At 41.4% G+C, this 22,021-nt stretch overlaps 1 protein-coding gene across 1 annotated transcript; it reads left to right on the forward strand.

Annotated features, from left to right (window-relative positions):
• Positions 1-19,422: 19,422 nt before the first annotated feature.
• On the forward strand, positions 19,423-21,757 carry LOC149255568 ((R)-linalool synthase, chloroplastic-like). The gene is made up of 7 exons (XM_089457251.1): positions 19,423-19,629; positions 19,724-19,818; positions 20,088-20,186; positions 20,292-20,507; positions 20,619-20,757; positions 20,857-21,105; positions 21,228-21,757. The coding sequence occupies exons 1-7, from the start codon at positions 19,549-19,551 to the stop codon at positions 21,525-21,527; spliced, it is 1,179 nt and encodes a 392-aa protein (XP_089313377.1). The 5' UTR covers positions 19,423-19,548; the 3' UTR covers positions 21,528-21,757.
• Positions 21,758-22,021: the final 264 nt, after the last annotated feature.

Genomic DNA, 22,021 nt, shown 5'->3' on the forward strand with positions numbered 1-22,021 from the left:
ATTTCACCAGTATTATCTAATGTAGGCATCGCCTCGGCCCATTTGGTAAAATAGTCAACTGCGACTATGATATACCCATGCCCCCCGGTCGAGGTGGGGTTACATGTCATGAAATCGATGCCCCATTTTGCGAATGGCCCAACAGCCACTATTGGCTGCAGAGGTACGGGTGGTCTTATGGTTTTGCTATCGAAAATTTGACAAGCATGGCAACTTCTGACTGCGGTTATGCAATCTTTGAACATTGTTGGCCAGAAGTATCCTGCTCGTAAGATTTTTTGCGCTATATCATATCCAAATTGATTCCCCCCACACGCGCTCGAATGACAATCATTCAGGACTTTTTCGGCCTCCTCATGGGTGAGGCACCTTCTCAGAACTGTATCGATACCACGACGGTAAAGTGTATCACCGACGATCATGTAGTCTTTTGCTTGGTATCGAATACGTTTTTGTTCGGAGTGGGAGGTGTTTGGCCTGCATTTTTGGGTTTGGAGATAAATTATTATATCTCCATACCACTCATTGCTTGAAGATATCAGAAACAAACTTTTGTCCACGATTGTTTCTTCGGATGTTTCATCGTTGGACGACGATGGGAGATCGAACAATAATTTTGCGAAAACTAGAGCTTTCTTCGACTTGGATTTTACAAATTCCAGATAAAACTCTTGTAGGATTTCTATCCATTTTGAATATTTGCCCCCCAGCAACTGTCGCGACAATATATAATTCATGGGGTTGCAATCTGCCAGAATGGTAGTTTTCCGAAAGAGGACATAGTGTCGGAATCTCTGTATCACTTGAACAGCTGCAAGTGATAGCTTTTCAACGTAAGAATATTTGCTTTCTGTATCATTTAAGTTTTTACTTAAATAATATATAGGATGTTCAATTCCATCGACTTCTTGAACTAAAACCATTGCGATGGTCGTATCCGTTGCAGCCAGATACAGGTTAAAATATTTTTGATAATCAGGAGCGTACATTAATGATGCTTTCATTAGTGATTCTTTTAAAGCATCAAAGGAAGCTTGCGCAACCTGATCCCAGACAAATGGCACTTCCTTTTTCGAAAGACGTGTATAACCTTTAGCAAGTTCGGTGTAATTTGGAATGAACCTCCTCAGAAAGTTCGCTTTCCCTTGGAGTTTCTGAATCTGAAGCAAATTCGAAGGTGGAGGAAAATTTATGATTGCCTGGACCTTACATGGGTCGAGACGAATCCCGTCCTTCGAGACTACAAAGCCAAGCAAACGACCAGAACTGATGCAAAATACACATTTGTGTGGATTGAGTCGTATTTTGTAGTGTCGGCAACGTAGAAATATCGTTCTTAAATGTTGCAGGTGATCAGTCCGCTGTCGCGAATGAGCCGGTAGGTCGTCGAGGTATGGTTGAACGATGTTTTTGATGTCATGGAAGGCATAATTCATTGCCCTACGAAACGTCACCCCTGCGTTCTTCAAACCAAAGGGTAATTTTCGATATGTGAACGTGCCCCACAGACAAATAAATGCAGTCTTTGACTGGTCCTGTGGGCGGATATTTATTTGATTATACCCGGAGAATCCATCCATGAATGAAAAGATTTCACATCCGGCGCATTCATCAATTATCTGGTCAATAAAGGGTGTAGGGTAGTTGTCTTTTGGACAAGCCTCATTTACATCCCTATAATCGACGCACACTCTAATTGTTCCTTGTTTTTTCATAACAGGGACAATATTCGATACCTAATCGGTTAGAGGAACCGGGTAGATGAAACCAAGATGGAGAAGTTTTTCAACTTCTGCCTTAACGGCAGTGGCTTTCTTGGGGTGCTCCTGCCTTAGCCATTGTCATACTGGCTTGACATCTGGATACATCTTAACTTCGTGTTCAACGATACTCAAGTCAATGCCTGGCATTTCACTGTATGACCAAGCAAAGACATCTCTGAATTTGCGAAAAAGAGCGTTATATATTTCCAGTTCTGAAGGAGAACAACATTTGCCAACATAAATATTCTCTACAACATCTGTTTTGGTCAAGATATTTATGGCGATAGTCTCTTCAATATTGGACAAGTTTCGCTCGGAATCCACCATGTTTACAGTATTTGATAGGAAATCAAACACTGAAGGATGATAAAGGTCATCTTGAGTATCTTCTCCACAATCCGGAAGAAGGGAACGATGGTGGGAAACATTCCATGGTGCTCCTTCAATTACCATTGATTGGACAATTCCTTCGTCGGTGACATGCACTTGCGACCAAGGATGTGAAGGGGTACCATATTCTTTAGACCTATCTATCCAAACGCTTGATGAGCGTTGATTTGGGTTCGCCTCCCACGCTAGGAACATTGATTGCTACAATATTTCCGTTGGGCTTGGGGGTAAAACCATTGCATGATCCATGTCGATATCGTTTTCTGAGATCTTTTTAGAAGATATCATATTGCAGGTTCCTATCGACGCTACTTCCACCAGGTTGATTGGAGGTGGAAGGGCGAAAGTTCCCATTAGTATAGGATCTTTTAGTAGGCCTACTCCGATATTTTGAAGCGAATGGGGGATTCCATGGATCATGGGAATGCTTCCTGTAACTTGAGAACCATTGGGGAGGAAGTTTTGTTGATCGACGATTGTAATCCCTCCTTGAAAGGGAAATGCAATCTTCCTAAAATAGGTCGACACAACAACAGCCATAGCATATATCCATGGTCTTCCTAGTAGGATGTTGTAATCAAGATTTCCATCGATGACTTCAACATCTATTTCTATTGTTTTACCTCCTAGTTCAACTTTAAAGTTACTTAGAATACCATATGGGGTATATGTTCTTCCGTCGAATGCTTTTAATGTCGTCGAAGATCGCGACAAGGTTGGAGATCCTAAAGTTTTCTAGCAACTCATTGACATAATGCATGTGGATGCCCCCTCATCAATAATTGTTCGATGAACAGTTTTGTTGAGGGCTTTCACTTGAAAAAGGAAAGCTAGTTGAGCTGGTAATTCAGGATCGTATCCTTTATGATCGAAGGATACAAGATTGGAATCCTTTGGGTCAATCCCACCAATGGCTGATAATAAAGCCTGCCTTTGGGATGGGCAATTCTGCAGTACTTCAAGAGTCGATGTAGCGGATGGCGATTGGGCCAAATCTTCCACTATATTATAATGTTGTGCTGCTCTAGCGCGGGGATTAAATGTCGACTTGTGTACTACTCCCTTTGGCAGTTTTATCGTTAATTCAAGAATGGTGGGTGGCGCAACTTCTATCGAAGTTGTTGTCAAACTACTAGGTTGATCTTTATCCTTGTTGTTCGACAGCTGTGGATTCCCATAATCTTTGTTCCTTGTCGATATCAAAGCATCATTTAGCTGTTTTGAAACCGACAACATTAGCACTTGAGACGGGGAAGCATTTCCACTTTCAACCAGATTTGTTCCTGGATTTGGAAACGGATCCGTTAACACTGCGGAGGTTTTTGAATTCTTGAAGAATTTCTTAAGCTCAACCCTGTGTGGAAAATTTGCAGTCCAATGATCCTCATCGCATATAAAGCATGGACTTTTTGGTTTCCTATCTCCAGGAGGGTTTGAAGAAGATTTCTCAGGTGATGATTCCTCCTGTTTCTTCTTCTTCCCTTTGCCTTTCTTCTTGCTCCCTGGTTGTTTGGTTTCTTTGCCTTTATCTGTCGATACGACATTTACTTCCAAAGCAAGAAGTTCGTCTTTTGCATTTTGACCTGAAATCTTACGGGCCTTTTTGGATGTAGCCTTTGTCGATTTCGTGTTTGTTGTGCTAATCACGCCATCACCGGCATGAGAGTCATTGTTCGATTTAGGAGGAGGAATTGAGAATTCTGGTCTAGGGGCGTCAGGTATTTTATCATAGAGCATGCCGGACTGAGTGTAAATCAAGTCCAGATATTGCGCACGAGCGTTAACTTGCTCTTCTGTTATGACTCCCCCCTTTGCCACATCTTCCATGATGGAAGGTAGTAATGACTTGATAAACCGTTCAGCTAAGAGCTGATCGGGGACATATGTTTTTACCATTCTACGATGACGTCGCCACTCATGTATATGATAAAATATGTGAGTGGCTGTTATCTGTTTGAAATTGGTAAGAAGTTCTGTTCCTGTTTCGTACCTTATTGGTAATTGAAAATGGGTTAAAAAGGTTGTGGCTAAGGTACTGAAGTTGTCGAATGAAGCTCTAGGCAATTCGATGTACCATTTTGCCGCTGGACCCGTTAACGTCCTCTGAAAGAGGCGAAGTCTTATCGAATCATCATTTAGGGTGTTTGATGAACACCATAGATGAAAGGTCATCACGTGATTCGATGGATCTTCACCTGGATTTCCATTAAATTTAGGAATATCTGATGGAAGTTTATGTGGAATCGCCGGCCACCAAGGGGCGTAAGCGATTGGATCGTTTGTTAACCTATTTAAATCAGGTAACTCTAAAGTTGCCACAAAGGGTAACTGCTGATTCAGGTTAGGTGAAGCATACCCAGGATAAGATGGGATTGCCTGAGCAGTTGGTATTTGCATACCAGCATAATGCATTTGATGCTAGTATGTTTGGTAAGGTTGGTGGGCATGACCATTGTAAAATGGTTGATTTTTGACCGTTTTGAATGTACGGTTGTCCACTATTAGCAAAGATTTGTTGCTCAGAACCTTGGTATACTTGTTGGAATTGCGGTTGTTGGTATTGCACCAGACATGGTTGTGAAGCCATGTGTTGTTGCCCGATACTAACAGTTTGACCAAGATGAGGGGTAATCGTACCCATCTGAACCTGTGTCGTTCCACAGGTTGGCGATTGTGGTTGAGTCGCAGGGTCAAGGGTCTGTTGCATTACAACCTGAGAAACCTGAGGTTGGCATACAAAATGCAGCGCTTGAACTTGCGACACCGTCACAATAGTTGGTGTAGTTAGGATATTTGACATAGGTAAGCATTGTTGCAACGAATATACAACTCTTGGTTGTTGAGGTAGTATTGGTACCCAACTGCTAGAGGTAATTCGAGTATAACTTGAATGTTGTTGTGAACTCCCGTATGGATATCCTCCCGGAGGGGATAATGAAAGGGTATACTGCCCCCCATATGGTGGTAATCCAGAACTCAAGGGAATTGTTTGCCCTTGGGGGCCGGAATACCCAAATTGACGTCCAAATGGATCAATTTTCTGAGACTCAACATAAGAGTTTCTGGATATTATTCCGGATGAACAAACAGGAACAGACCATACTTTCGAAATAGCCCCTGAGTGGGCTATTTCTAGCGGTTGAGAGCTAGTCGGGATAGATGGTATACCGGCGAACATTGTCGGAGTGATAGTAGGGAGTTCTGTCATCGCTGTGTCAGACGACACAGTCCTAGATGTTGACGGTTGTTCAGACATTTGTAGTCTATCCAAAAGATTACCTAGCAATTCTACAGGAGCTTCCGCTGGTGGTAGACTAACTTCTGATGAAGAAGGATATAGAGTGATCCCGACTCCAAATTGCGATGGAGTACTTGTTGGAGGATCTTCTACAATTTCTTCTATGGTAATCAGACCAGGTGGAAGGGGAAGACCGTCAGGTCCGTAAAATATTTCTGGTGTCGAAGAAGGTATAGAATCGGCAGCGACAGATGTTTGAAGAGCAAGACTCTCCGAACCAGTTGTAGATGGAACTGGTTCGGTAACACAAGTGTTTACTCTCAGACTAGGATCAGTATCACTATCCTTCTGTGGCTGCTGAACTTCTTCTGTAGAGGCAGGGATTCCAGAAATGTTTGGAGTAACCGGAGTCTCTGATGTCGTTGGAACACTTATTCCAACTTTAATAGGAAATTTGGAACTAGTTAAGCGAGTTTGCTTTGTCCGTACTAGCTTCGATTCTGGAGACAAAGACGGTTGACTCGTAAGCCTCCGCAAACGACGGGGTTTCAATTGACTTTATTCCACGATTGCGGATTACTCGATCAACTAAAATAAAGGGGAAGTATGTTTCCGAATTAAATGAATTTTAGACGCTTTGACACAACTTGTTTTTTCAATTTTTAAGAGTCGAGAAAAAACAAAAGATGACTCTAGTCTCCTTCGATTTTTAATGAGCCTGAAGTGACAAGTGCTCAGATGGACCTTTTCTGTTAAGGAGTCCGAAAAGGAACGAAAGGGACTGCTCTGGAAATCTAGGTAGAGGGAGTACCAAACCAATCGCAAAACTGCAGAATACTTTTTACGGTACGACGGTCAATCTTCCCGAATGCTGTGTTTAGTGCATTGCGATCGATAGGGCGGTAGACACGACTTCCTATGGATAGAGGATTAAGCCTATTGGGGTCTCCCAAAATATACTCGACGGTACGTGGGAGCACAAGTCCGTACTGGCACTTATCGTCTCAAAGTGGAGGAATCACCCAACCATCAGTGAGAACAACAGTTATCAGGCTTTACGACGCTAGAATACGTCTCTAGCCTAGAGTTCTAAATGTTGTGCGTTAAGTTCCAAAGCGTTGTTAGATTCATTGAATTTATTTTAAATTGATCTTGTTTATGAAGTTTGTCTTCCGGGTTCACCACGAGATGTAGATGTAATTCCTAAAATGCAATCTAAGATGATAAACAAACTTTTTATCTCCTTTATGCAATGAAAATCATCGCTACTAGGGAAAATAAAGACAAAATCTTTTCACAAAGAGCAAAGAGCACACTCTAAATGAACTTTCCTAAATCAAGCCAATCAGACCGTCTATATGCAAATGCACATTCATGCATTTTTTTTTCGACTTTCTTCGTTTATGAATGCTAAAAAGAAAGTTGATGCACAAATCTGAATTTCTTTTCAAGCGACAAATATAAACAAGTTTCTTTTTGAAAAAAAAAAAAAAATGGAGACGATTACAACACCTTATGATTTTGAAATGAATACTTGTTTTTGACACTAGAAAATTACAAATTCAGACCAAAAGCAATAGTAACAGGATAATCGACCATCAACAACAATCAAACTCTTTCCTAGGATTGAAATCGACACTTGCGATAGTTTCAAATCAAAGGGCGCCAGTACAATTATGCTACTTTTGCAAAGGAGAACTGTAAATGACTCAACAAACACACAAAAACATCTACAGTTCTTTTTTACAAAGGAGGCGGAATAACAGTAAGGAAAATGGGTTTCAAACAGGCATATACTGATCACAGGCAGCAAAATTCAAGAATAGAACTGGAAAGAATGAACCACAGAAGCCACAACTGCACAGAGCTATTCTGATCAGCGCACCTATAACACAGAGATTCTAAAATGCAGCGTAGGTTGTCCACTCGGGAAGTGCGCTAAAATTTAGAATCTCTGAACAGTACCTGCGCTGGGCCAGAAATGAGACTCTGTTTGGATTCCAGGTCATAGTTTGCAGTTCAGTTCTTCGGTTTTGGCTGAGCAAAAAAGCAATTAGTAATGCAACAATCAGGGGTAGATCTAAGGAGGATTTAAGAGCTATCACAAGGGCAGTCAGATAGTTTGTGAATCAGTTCTTTAAATCATAAACAGATCCAGTAGACGGATTGAAGTAGCAGTTGTCTACTTTGCATTTGTTATGGCAAATGCAGTTCGAATTCTACTTGTAAGTTTATGAAACAAACAACAAAGAATGATAAACAAACAAACTAATTAGTTTCCCCAGTGGAGTCGCCATTTTGTTACAGGGAAAAGTGTCTATATAGAACTGCTCTATCCCACTAAGGTGTGACAACTGCCTTAGAAACAAACAGCGAAAAACTACTTGTGTTTTTCCTTTATGAATTATAGATAGAGAGGAACAGAAGGACCAACCTCTGTCTTGTGCTAATCCTTTGATTCGATCCCTCTCTTCTTTTATAGTCCTTAGCTACCTGCTCCCTTGCACACCCAACTTCACAAAGTACCTGTAAGATCACAGAAGCGTAGCACTATACAAAGACATGGATCTATAATCATAAACAATCTAGGATCAGATATAAATTGACCATACAAATGTAACAAGCATCATTGATACAAAAGCATGGAGGAAAACTCAAATAGCTTTTATTGATAAAAAAAAAAAGAGCCAGGAGGAGTTATAACCAGTTGTTCCGACCCAGCATCAACCTCCCAGCAAAGAAGCCCCTCTTCACCTCAAACAAAGCTTAGATCACCCAACAATCTGATGTTTGTCTCAAGAAACCAACAACAATTCCTTACAATATGCAAAATTCCAGCCTCTGGATCTCTGGGATGAGGGATCCATATATAGATATCTGTAAGGGGGATGAGTCAGCTTGTGATTTTATTAGTGGCTTCTCTCTGATAGTTCTTGCTTCCACTTGGAGACTGAGGGCCCCTTACTCATCCTTGGTCGAATTCAGTGAGGCAAGTGTCACAGGAGAAGATTCTGGAAGCTTCCATTGCCTCTCCACCTCGCGGAATGACACTGCCATTTGTCATTTCTCGCTCATCGCACCCCATAGAAGGGACTTTTGAATTGCAACGCACCCTCACAGTGTATTTGGGTGAGATGCAATGCACCTAGCCAGTGGAGCGGCTGCAATGATCCTATTTTGACCAATTCTGAGCAGTTTCTCATGGAGAACTTTTAGGAGAAGCTGTAATCTTTTGACCTTGTTCCTTTAGGGGTTAGAACAACACTTTTAGGGACTTAGGAGCCCTTGGTTTATGGACATTCCATGCTTGGGGTTGTAGGGCCCAAAAATTTCTATAATAGTAAGGGCAGAGTTAGTATCCAAGCAAGAAATGGAGAACAGATGATTGTGCCAGAGGTATACTATGTACCTAGTCTGAAATGTAATCTTTTGAGCATTGGACAGCTCATTAACAAAGGTTACAATTTGTTCTTCAAAGATGATATGTGTACAATCAGAGACATACCTCCAAGTAAGAAGATCATTACACAGGTGCAAATGACCAGCTATTGAATGTTTCCTCTCAAACTCAAGGCATATTTGAAGGAAGGAAGAACTATTGCAGCTGTAACACAAGAAATCTTTCAGGAACAAGTGAAAGATGAGAATTGGTTGTGGCACTTGAGATTTGGACATCTCAATTTCAGAGGCTTGAATCTGTTGCACAGAAAGGCAATTATAAAGGGATTGCCATTGATCGAGAAACCGGACAGCGTTTGTGAAGGCTGCATCTTGGGCAAGCAACACAAAGAAATCTTTCCAACAGGAAAGAGTATAAGGGCAAAAGCACCCTTGGAAATTGTTCACTCTGATGTGTGTGAACCGATGCAAATACCATCATTTTCCGGAAATAAATATGTTTTAACTTTCATTGATGATTACACCAGAAATACATGGGTGTATATGCTGAAACAGAAGAGTGAAGTGTCTAAGAAATTCGCCACTTCAAAACTCTTTTTGAGAAGCAGTGTGGGCATTATATCAAAGTGCTCAGAACAAATAGAGGAGGAGAGTACATCTCTAAAAACTTTCTGCATTTTTGCAGAGAGAATGGCATACAAAAGCAGTTCACTGTGAGGTATACACCTCAGCAAAATGGTGTTGCCGAAAGGAAGAATAGGACCATTCTTGACATGGTCAGAAGTATGTTGAAGGCAAAACACTTGCCGCATGAGTATTGGGCAGAAGCTGTCACTTGCACAGTTTACATCTTGAATAGATGCCCAACTAAAGCTGTCATGAACAAAATACCAGAAGAAGCATGGAGTGGTAAAAAGCAAACTGTCACTCACATGAGAGTATTCGGTTGTGTAGCATATGGAGATGTACCGGATCCGCTAAGGAAGAAGCTTGATAGTAAGGGGGAGAAGTGTGTCTTTATTGGCTATTGTGAAGAGTCAAAAGCATACAAACTCTATAATCCATCCACCAAGAAATTGATAGTAAGCAAAGAGGTGCAGTTCATTGAAGATGAAGCTTGGGATGGAAGCTTAGAGAAGACAATGAATGTGAAGACAATTGTGTCTCACAAAGAAGAAGAGGAAGGGACAACAGCAAATAATCCTTCCTTGGTGGCTCCTCCTCCACCACAACAAGTACAACAAACCACAGCACAAGCTGGAATTCGAACAACCTTGAGAAGTCAAGGAAGTGCTTCTCCAAGCACACCACAGAGATCAGAAATACCCTCAAGTTTGGATGGAACTCCAAGCACACCAAGAAGACCAAGATTCAGAAATCTGAATGAGATTTATGAACAAGGAGAGGTAAGTAACAATACTGGTCTAAATTCATTATTCGCTTTGTATTGTCATGTTGATGACCCAGTTCATTTTGAAGATGTTGTAAATGAAGATAAATGGATTGAAGCAATGAATGAAGAAATTGATGAAATTGAGAAGAGTAAAACATGGGAGTTAGTGGACCTCCTTGAAGGCAAAGATGCCATTGGATTTAAGTGGGTCTATAAAACCAAAACCAATGCTGAAGGCAAGATTGACAAGCACAAAGCAAGACTTGTTGTGAAAGGCTACAAGTAGCAACAAAGAAAAGACTATGATGAAACCTTTGCACCAGTAGCAAGGATGGAAACAATCATAACAGTGTTGTCTATTGCAGCACAACACAAATGGAAGATTTATCAGCTGGATGTTAAATCTGCATTCCTAAATGGAGTGTCAAAAGAAGAGCTTTATGTTGAAAAACCTCCAGGCTATGAAGTTGAAGGCCAAGAGCATAAAGTCTGCACACTGAAGAAGGCTCTTTATGGGCTGAAGCAAGCTCCAAGAGCATGGTACAATAGAATAGATGCTTATCTGATTGAGAATGGGTTTGATAAGTGTGATGGTGAACCCACACTCTACATAAAGGAGAATGACGGTAAGATTCTTATTGTTGTTTTATATGTAGATGATTTGATTTTTACTAGCAATGATGCTTCTCTCATTGCTGATTTTAAAGCAGTCATGAAAAGTGAATTTGAAATGACTGACTTGGGCTTCTTAAGATATTTTCTTGGAATTGAAGTAGACCAAAGTGAAAATGGTGTTTTCATTTCTCAAGTTAAATATGTAGAAGCAGTGTTGAACAGATTTAACATGCAGAACAGCAAGGCAGCTGTGACTCCAACTGTAATTGGGTTGAAATTGACCAAAGAAGACAGCAACAAGGATTTTGATCCAAAATTGTACAAGAGAATAGTTGGCAGCCTTATGTACTTGACTGCAATTACGCCGGACATTATGCACGCTGTGAGTTTAATCTCCAGATTTATGGAAAGATCGAAAGATACTCATTGGCAGGCAGCCAAGAGGATTCTAAGGTATGTGAATGGAACGAAGGGGTTTGGTATTTTATACTCCTTTTCTGAAAGTTTCATGTTGATAGGTTACACTGACAGTGATTGTGCTGGAAGTGTTGATGATAGGAAAAGCACATCGGGATATGTGTTTCATATGGGATCGGGAGCCATCTTATGGGCTTCCAAGAAGCAACCAGTTGTGTCTTTGTCAACAGCAGAGGCAGAGTATGTGGCAGCAACAGTAGCAGCATGCCAAGCAGTGTGGCTAAGAAGAGTTCTCATAGATTTGTGTCATGAACAAGAAAAGGGCACAGCCATTTACTGTGACAATAGCTCGGCAATAGCATTGTCTAAAAACTCTGTTTTTCATAAAAGGACAAAGCACATAGACACCAAATTTCACTTCATACATGAATTGGATAACAATGGTGAGATTGTTTTGCAGCACTGCAGGACAGAGGATTAGTTAGCTGACATCTTGACAAAACCATCGGGAAAGAAAAGTTTTGATCATTTTAGGAAATGCCTAGGTATGCAGAAAAACCCAGCAGTTGAAATTAAGGGAGAGTGTTTGATTCGGATTTAAATAGGAACACAATAAAAGATATAGATAACCATAAAGACAGGTATGCAGCGGAAATAATACTTCATTTCATTAATGGAAAATACCGAAATATGCTTACAAATAGAAATAGAAATAACCCAGCTAGGGCGATGGTAGCTTATCTCTGAGAAGAGATGTGTCAGCTATATGCCTCTGAACTGTTCCAAACTGTCTTTAAAATGAGGCTCGAAGGCATATTTATTATTGAGAAATAATGGAAAACCCTTCACATTCCAAAACCTAACCCTAGAAGATGAAATGCCAAATTGTGGGCCCCATTTTGGGGTGAGTTGGACAGCCAACTTCCCGGGGTCGCAAATTGGTCGTATTATCTCTGTTTGACGCGCATGATAGCCCGTTTGGAAAGATCTCTCTGAGGAATACGACGAAAAAGACGATTTTTATCAAAAAAGTCGTTGGCGGTAGATTTCCCAGAAAATGTCGTTTAGGGCCTCAAAACGGCTCCGGAAGTTCAGGACCCGAAAAACTGCTAAAAATAGTAAGTTGTGCTACAACTAAGGAAATTGAAAATGCTGAGAGAAAAAATGGTGGGGGTCCAGGTGGACTTGGCAGGTGGCCACCAAGATCCACCTGGATCATTCCTTCCCCCTTAGGAAGCAATGGTTCCCATTGCGTTGAGTTCCTCCATGAGATGAGGAAACTTTGCTGAACTTGGTCCCTAGTGAACCACTTGCCCTGGTGAAGGAGTTGGCCTGCTTTGACAACTCGATACAGTTGGATATTCTGTTGGCGAGTGTTCTTGACCTGTGTGTCCATGATCAGATCAGTTGCAGCTTGTTCCATGCAATCTGCATTTAATTCTGTGGGTGTCAGCTATTCTGCAATGTCGGATGTGTCTAGCAATGGTGGAAAGTATGGCCGAAGGCGGTCCACATTGAACACTGGGTGTAGGCCAAGGAATGGGGGAATGTTGAGCTCAAATGCATTGTCTCCCACAGCCTTAATAATGGTGTAAGGACCATATCGGAGTGGTCTCAGTTTCCGATAGGCTCCCGTAAGGCGTTCCTTTTGCAAATGCAACCAGACTTTGTCGCCCACTTGAAACTTGTGTGGCACCCGATGTTGATCATGTCGCTGCTTGTACTTGGCATTTGATTTTTCCAGAATGTCATGGACCTGCTGGCGAATATGTTGGATGTGCTCAATGAAGCTGGTTGCCTTATTTGTTTCGGGCTAGACATGAGCTGAATCTGTGTGAGTAGCTACAAGTGGCATGGCCACATCAATGGGGCATAGTGGCTGGAATCCCAGGCCCACCTGAAAAGGGCTGTGGCCCGTCGAGCTATGAAGAGCTCGGTTGTAGCTGCGCTGAACATAGGGGAGGATCTCGTCCCATGTGCGTGGATGCTTTGAGTTGTACATGCGCAGAATGTGTACAATCATCCGATTGACAACCTCTGTCTGGCCATCAGTTTGAGGATGGAAGGCTGTGGACTTAGTGAGTTTGGTGTCCAGCATTGACCAGAGACTGGACCAAAATGTACTGAGGAACCGACTGTCCTGATCTGAGATGATAGACTGTGGGATCCCAAAGTGCACCCAAACTCGTTCAAAGAAGAGTTTAGCAGTGGCTTTTGTTGTGATATTCTTCTTGTAGGCCGCCATAATGGCCATCTTTGAGAACCTGTCGAGGACCACAAAAACACAATCATTTCCATGCTTAGTGGAAGGAATGCCTGACATGTAATCCATGGAGATGGATTCCCAAGGTTGACTAGGGGTAGGCAGCAGGGTATAGAGGCCTTGCTTCTTGATGGTTGGTTTGGCAATGGCACAGGCAGTACATGATCTGATGTATTTCCCGACATCTTGTCGAAGATTTGGCCAATAGAAATACTTTTGTAGTACTGCCACCATTTTCGCGACCCCAAAATGCCCTACAGCCCGACTGTAGTGTGCTTCCCAAATCATCTTGGCACGCTCACTTGAAGGAACACAAAGGTGTCCCAGGTGGCATAACAGGGCATCTTGGAGATGAAAATCTGGAACATGCCGACCCCCCAAGAGTGTCTGGTATGTGTGGCCAAATTCTGGGTCGCTTTTGTAGAGAAGTGGCCAATCAGAAGTCTCGTGCCCAAAAGAGTTGAACACGGTGGTTAATGCCATGATTGGTGGTCGACTAGGCAATCTGCAACATTATTGGTGCTGCCCTTCTTATACTTGATATTCAAATGGAACTGTTGCAGATATGTAGACCACTTGTGATGGCGATCATTCTGCAATTTCCCTTGGGTCTGTATGAACTACAGGGGTCGGTGGTCTGTGTGGATGACCATTTCCTTCCCCAAAATGTAATGCTTCCATTGCTGGCAGGCCTGCACAATGGAATACATCTCTTTATCATAAGTGGGATACTTCCGGACTGTGTCTGAAAGTGTTTCACTGTGATATGCCACTGGATGTCCGTGTTGAGTAAGGACTGCCCCAATAGCATAGTCAGAGGCATTTGTCTCGACCTCAAATGGTTGTTGTAAATCTGGTAATGCGAGCACCGGTGTCGTGCATAGGCAATCTTTCAACTCTCTGAATGCCTTCTATTGAGATGTAGACCAGAAGAATTTCACTTTTGCTCCTCCCTTGGTGACTTGACTCAAGGGCCAAGCGATATGAGAAAACCCCAACACGAACCTGCGGTAGAAGTTGGCAAGACCTAGAAAGCTGCGGAGCTCCGTTAGAGTGGTTGGAGATGGCCAATCCCGAATGACTTGGATCTTGGCTGGATCTACATGCACCCCTTGTTCATCAATAATGTATCCCAGATACTGAACCTGGGTCATGCCAAAATTGCATTTCTCCAAATTGGCACATAGCTTGTGTTGCCGCAGTGTTTGAAGAACCTGTCGGATGTGGTGGAGGTGCTCTTCCCAACTCTGGCTGAAGATCAGAATGTCATCCAAGTATACCACTACAAATGAGTTGGTGAATGGCCGCAAGATGTCATCCATTAGCCTCATGAAGGTTGCAGGAGCATTCGTCAATCCGAAAGGCATAACCAACCATTCGAAGAGGCCCTCCTTGGCTTTGAAGGCAGTCTTCCACACATTAGAGGGTTCGATTGGTACCTGGTGATATCCTAACTTCAGATCGATCTTGCTGAAATATTTTTCCCCCTTTAGTTGGTCCAAGAGGTCATCAATCCGCGGGATTGGGTACCTATTACGGACAGTGATCTTGTTCAGCACCCGATAGTCAATACAGAGTCTCCAAGTCCCATCCTTCTTCTGTACCAACATGATCAGGCTCCCACAAGGTGATGAACTCGGACGGATGTGACCTTTCTGCAACAGCTCCTGAATCTGCCTCTTGATTTCATCGTTCTCCAAAACGGAGCGCCGATAAATTGGTCCATTGGGTAGCGACGCACCTGGGGTCAGATCGATGGAGTGCTTGACTTGAAGTGCAAAGGAACCCCTGCGTGGGAGGTGAAGATGTCCTCGTACTCCTTCACGACCTTATCCATCTGTAGTTGTCGTGCGGAGGGGCCTTGTCTGGAGGCCATGGCTACTGTCTTATTCTTTCCTTGTGGGCGTATCATCAGGAAAACAAATTTCCCAGTCTTGGAAATGAGCTTACTACATTGTTTTGTAGTAATCAAAGAGATGGCGGTAGGCGGTGCTACCTCTGGTATCCTGTACAACTTATTTCCCAATGTAACAATAACAGTACGGGGCCTTGATTCATACACAGCATGTCGCTTCCACAAGTATGGTTGTCCTAATAATACATCACAAACTTCAAGGGGAGCAATGTCACACAATACCTCATCCGTGAAGGGCTTGATGTTGTACGGAAGGCGACACTGCTGGCTCACGCGAAGATCTCATCCTTGGTGAAGCAACCCGATGGTGTATGGTTGTGGATGTGTTGTGGTCGGCAAGCCCAACCGCTTCACGACCTCTGCCGAAATGAGGTTCTTTTGGCTCCCGCTATCGACAATGAACTGTAGCGGGGAGCCCTTTACCCACATCTGGGAGTGGAAGAGACGCTCCTCCTCTTCTGGATCTTCGGGTTCATTTTTCTGGATCTTTGCGGTAGTAACAGTGGCGTTGGGATCTGTGTCAATGATCTGCTTCCCTTTTTCATCCCCCTTGTCAGGTTCTGACTCAGAGTCGGAACATGCATCTGATTCTGGAACATTTAGTTCAGCCACCAGTGACTGCTTGGCTCGACACTCACTGGTGTTGTGAGTGGAGCTCTTATGGAACTCACACCATTTTCTCGTGTCCTTTTTCGTCTTCGCGGCGCTGTTCTTTGCCTGCAGCTTTGGCGGGTTGTCTTGGGTTGCCCCGCTTTGTCTTTGTCCTTTGTTCTATGTTTTAGGGGCACCTTTCCCTTGCTTCAGATTCGTAGATCCAAAGTCTCGCTTCTTTCGTTTAAACTTCTGCTCGACCTTCACGGCATATTGATACGCTGTGCCGAGCGAGGAGATGTTCAGGAATTGTATTTCTTCTTGGATGTACTTGTGCAGGCAGCCGCAGTATTTGAGTATCAAATGTTGCTCTGTATCCTTGATACCCAGCTTTGTGCGAAGGGTATGGAAAAGATTGGTGAACTCCGGCACAGCTTGGTCCCTTCCCTGCCACAACGTGGTCCATTTTATGTATTCATCTTCATAGCTTCCGACAAGGTAGTACTGCTCCTTGATGGCATCCCGGAATGAATTCCGGGTGGGTGCAGCTGAAAATAGTGAGCCAGTATTTTCATCCTTCTGCTCGCAGTAGGTTTCCCACCAGTCCTTGACGTGGGGGGCTGCTTTGAGAAGAGCGAAAACAATCTTTTCCCGACTTGAAAATTCATGAATAGAAAAATAACCCTCCAGCAGATTTAACCATTTATCTACAACATCTGCGTCTATCTGACCCTCAAATATGGGGATTTCAAAATTAACTTGTACCTTAAAGGGCGTGGCATTTCCAGAGTAGCTGCTGGAAGCTGATGCGTCGCTTCTGGGTAGCCGCTGAAGGATTTGGGCAAAACTGTCCATCATCGCGTTCCGTTGTCGCTCGAGGGCTTCTTCGAGCAAGATTTTGATAGGATCTCCTGCCCCCTCATCTTTCTTCTCATCCGCCATAGGAGGCCGTCGGGATCTGCGAGGCTGGTCTCGCAAAGGTTCAACCAGTTCAAGCCCTAACTCCTTATATCCCAACCTCGTTGGGGACATGCAAAGAAAAACAGAGAAAAAGCAGACCGCTCTGATACCACTGATCCGGATTTAAATAGGAATGCAATAAAAGATAGAGATAACCATAAAGACAAATATGCAACGGAAATAATACTTCATTTCATTAATGGAAAATACCGAAATATGCTTACAAATAGAAATAGAAATAACCCAGCTAGGGCGATGGTAGCTTATCTCTGAGAAGAGATGTGTCGGCTACATGCCTCTGAACTGTTCCAAACTCTCTTTACAATGAGGCTCGAAGGCCTATTTATTATTGAGAAACAATGGAAAACCCTTCACATTCCAAAACCTAACCCTAGAAGATGAAACGCCAAATTGTGGGCCCCGTTTTGGGGTGAGTTGGACAGCCAACTTCCCGGGGTCGTAAATTGGTCATATTATCTCCGTTTGACGTGCATGATAGCCCATTGGAAAGATCTCTCTGAGGAATATGACGGAAAAGACGATTTTTATCAAAAAAATCGCTGGCGGTAGATTTCCCAAAAAATGTCGTTTAGGGCCTCAAAACGACTCCAGAAGTTCACAACCCGAAAAACTGCTAAAAATAGTAAGTTGTGCTACAACTAAGGAAACTGAAAATGCTGAGAGAAAAAAATGGTGGGGGTCAAGGTGGACTTTGTAGGTGGCCACCAAGATCCATCTGGATCAGTGTTAGAATTTAATTCCAACTGCAACATAAATAGCTGGACAGAAATCTGATTTGTTGTATATATTCGACACTGTTGGATGCCTCAAAGTCGTGCTTGATATTTTGCACATTAATGTGCATTAAATTTTCAGAATTAAATTCCCCTGCAACATCCGACTTCATTTCTTCAAGAGGCATCACCACTTGCTGCATTCAATGTGCAAATAAGCTTTAGAAGATATTTTTATTATTTTATTGTTTAAAGTCAAATATGTTTTTAACATATAAATGTAATGAACAACAGTTCTTTTTTATGTTAGAAGAATATTAGAGAGTTTGAGAAATAGAAAAATACAGAGAAGAAGGCAGAACAGAGAAAACAGAGTCATTGTGTTTTGGAGCAGCAATGCATTCTACAGGCTGTTTCAGCAACTGTCTGTGTGTTTCAGCAACAGACTGTGTGGCTGAAACTGGTGTTTCAGCAATTGTCTACTAGATGCTGAAACATGAATCTGTGTTAAAAAACAGAGTTTGTAAAAACAAAGTATGGAGTTTTTAGTTATTCCAGAACTGTAGTTCTGAAGAAGTTTGTAATTTTTATTGTCATTTTTATGGTTAATAAAAGAGAGCCTTTCTCCATATCTTCTTTGTCCAGATTTCTCTCATTTCTTTGTGTCGAGTTGAGGAACTTTGCTTCCTCTATTTTGTTCGAAATTATCAGAAATTTCCATCACCTTCATCTTAAATTGAACAATTATTTCTGTTAACCTTATACAAGATACCATGTCATGTTTTAGTTGCCTTACTTGAGACCATACAAAAGGCTGCAAATACAAATTTATTTCTATATTCTTCCCAAACAAATTTATTGATTTAATTTTAGCAGTTGCTTTTATTGAACTTCTTTTTCCTTCAATTTGAGGTTGACTTATTATTATTGTCCTTGTCTATATTAGGTAGTTTACCTGGACCCTTATTTGTTTGTTATGTTTTGATCACCACCCTTCTGGTTATCTTTTTAACTCAATTCAATTCTTCTTGTAAATATATTCTCACATTAGGAATATTCTTACAAACACAAATAACTTTGACATGAAGTTGGAAATTCAGTCAGTGCCATGATCTGCATCTGTTATCTTTTCCTCAACTGCAGCAAGTTGATCACTAATCTATGTGAGCATGACAAGGTAATCTGTGACTGAATCCAATTATTCTGAATTGGTTCCGTAACATTTCTATTGTTGTTTTTTTCTCAAACAGGTGAGGAATCAATGATCTTTAAGTGTATCCATAACCTTCTGCTTGACTTTCATTCATTTCTTTTTATTAGTTATGAATTCTTGCAGATCTCTATATAAATGTACATTGAATCCTTGCCAATACTTCAGAATTTTTTCTCTTCCTGTAAAAAATGTAATCCTAATTTAGAAATTCGAGGGCACATAAAATCTATCCTCGTTTCAATTTCGAGGAATCTGAAAAATTAGCTTTTAAAAGAAATATTGAAATCCTCTTACTGTTGACCATTTTCTATAGTTATTGGAACGAAAAAGGCATTGGGTGTGGAAGAAATAGTGTTGTTGCCGATCTCAACTCAACTGCCTTGGGGCTTCGAACTCTTCGACTACACGGATACCCGGTGTCTTCAGTTATACATAAAAACCTATTAATCCTTGAAGTTCTTTTATGATAGCTCTGAACTTCCATCTACTGGCAGACATTTATTGCTAATACATTATACGTTAAAATCAGATGTGTTAGAACACTTTAAAGAACAAAAAGGGCAGTTTGCATGTTCGGCCATTCAAACAGAGGGAGATATAAGAAGTGTTCTCAACTTATTTCGGGCTTCCCAAATTGCCTTTCCAGGAGAGAAAGTTATGGAAGAGGCAGAAATCTTCTCTACAATATATTTAAAAGAAGCCATACTAAAGCTTCCGGTCTGCGGTCTTTCACGAGAGGTGAGGGGGTCATACTATCATCATAACATGACATAGCCTAATTTACACATATGTTGTGATCTGTATTTTACAATTTAAATTTTGTTGTTGGCAGATATCGTACGTTCTGGAAAATGGTTGGCATATAAATTTGCCAAGATTGGAAGCAAGGAACTACATCGACGTATTTGGACAGGACCCCATTTATTTGTAGGTCCATGATTTCATCGTGTAACAACATTTTTTATTCGCAAAGTTCCATGGATCCACTTATGTTGAGAGAAATCCAAAGCCTTATTAAATCTGGATGAAGATGGATATATGTTCTTTGATATATAAACAGATACAGTTAGGCCATTTGATGTTGTTTTGTCCATTAAGCCAAGGGACATTGTTGCTTTTCACAAAAAAACTGTGTTAACAATTTAGATTTCCTGTCAAATTTTCAATTAATGTTCGTTACATTTGTTTGTTTCCAGGACGCCAAATATGAAGACCCAAAAACTTCTAGAACTTGCAAAATTGGAGTTCAATATGTTTCACTCTCTACAACAGCAAGAGCTAAAACTTCTCTCCAGGTGATGTGATGAATTATGTCATCGGATAATATCCGTTTAGCAGACAAACTAGGATTTGAGTGGTCTACTGTAAAATAACGTGCAATCTATGAACTTTGTGTGTAGATGGTGGAAAGATTCGGGTTTCTCTCAAATGACCTTCCCTCGGCATCGTCACGTGGAATATTACACTTTGGCATCTTGCATTGACAGTGAACCTCAACATTCTTCGTTCAGACTTGGATTTGCCAAAATAAGTCATCTTGGCACGGTTCTTGACGATATTTACGACACCTTTGGAACGATAGATGAGCTAGAACGCTTCACAACGGCAGTTAAGAGGTTGTACTGGAGATGACCAATTCAAAGAATTTTAGAAGAATGTAAGCTTCATCACTCCATTAATCTTTAGGAACTAATTTACTTGACCAAAATTTGTGTTTATATGATCAGGTGGCATCCGTCTGCGACGGAGTGGCTTCCAGAATATATGAAAGGAGTATATATGGTGCTTTACGAAACCGTTAACGAAATGGCAGGAGAAGCAGAAAAGTCTCAAGGCCGAGACACGCTCAGCTATGCCCGGAAGGCTGTATGTACAACAATAAAGCATACATACACAACTATTTCTTTGTGAGAACGTAATGTGATTATTAGTTCATTTGCTTTGCTTGTGCTCTTGCCTGTGCAGTTGGAGGCTTATATTGATGCTTATATGAAAGAAGCGAAGTGGATTTTCAGTGGTTTTTTGCCAACATTTGAGGAGTACCTGGATAACGGGAAAGTTAGTTTCGGTTATCGCATTGGCACATTGCAACCCATTCTGACGTTGGGCATTCCCTTTCCTCATCACATCCTACAAGAAATAGACTTTCCTTCGAGGCTCAGTGATGTGGCATGTTCCATTCTCCGACTAAAAGGCGACATTCTCACTTACCAGGTATATCTTGTTAATGGAAGGAATTTTTCTTTGGATTGCATGATTGGTTAGTTTTTCTTTGCATTGCATGATTGGTTCTAATTTAGAGTTGGATAAACGATTTACTGGCATGGAAAGTGCAGGCTGAGAGGAGCCGTGGAGAAAAATCTTCGTGTATATCATGTTATATGGAAGACAATCCCGAGTCAACAGAGGAGGATGCGATCAATCATATCAACTCCACGGTCAACAAATTACTAAAGGAACTAAATTGGGAGTATCTGAAACCTGATAGCAATGTTCCAATCACTTCCAAGAAACATGCATTTGACATTCTGAGAGCTTTCTACCATCTCTACAAATACCGAGATGGCTTCAGCGTTACCAACTATGAAATAAAGGATTTGGTCATGACAACTGTCATTGAGCCTGTGCCTTTATAACTACAAATTTAATCTACATGTTATGCATGGCAATAAAGCCTCATCAGATGCTTGAAGCTCAAGAATGTAGGGTCGGGGTCCTCATCAGATGATTGAAGCTAAGAATGTAGGGTCGGGGTCCTCATCAGATGATCGAAGCTAAGAATGTAGGGTAGGGTAAACTTTTTAGTTATGTTGCCACTTTTGAAATATACATGTAATGATTTTAACATTATGGGATGGAGATAATGTAAAATATTAGGTTTTAAAAGGGACTCATGTTATTGTGAATAAAATCATTTGAGCCCTATTTTTGTGAGTTATATAATGATGAGAATAAAAAATTTAGAAAAGTAATTCATATCTCAATTCTAAAAAGGAGGATTTAGAAATTTTGAATATAAATGTATGAAGTTAAATGAAATTTGATTTCAGAGGGAATGATTTAACAGATAAATAATAGTGGGTTCACTGAATCAGAAATTAAGTGGAGACGAAAGCCTTTCTGTCCTTCC

This window comes from Pinus tabuliformis, chromosome 7 (assembly GCF_031772625.1).
Source record: "Pinus tabuliformis cultivar Carrire ecotype Pingquan chromosome 7, CPIR1, whole genome shotgun sequence".
NCBI classification, from domain to species: Eukaryota; Viridiplantae; Streptophyta; class Pinopsida; order Pinales; family Pinaceae; genus Pinus; species Pinus tabuliformis.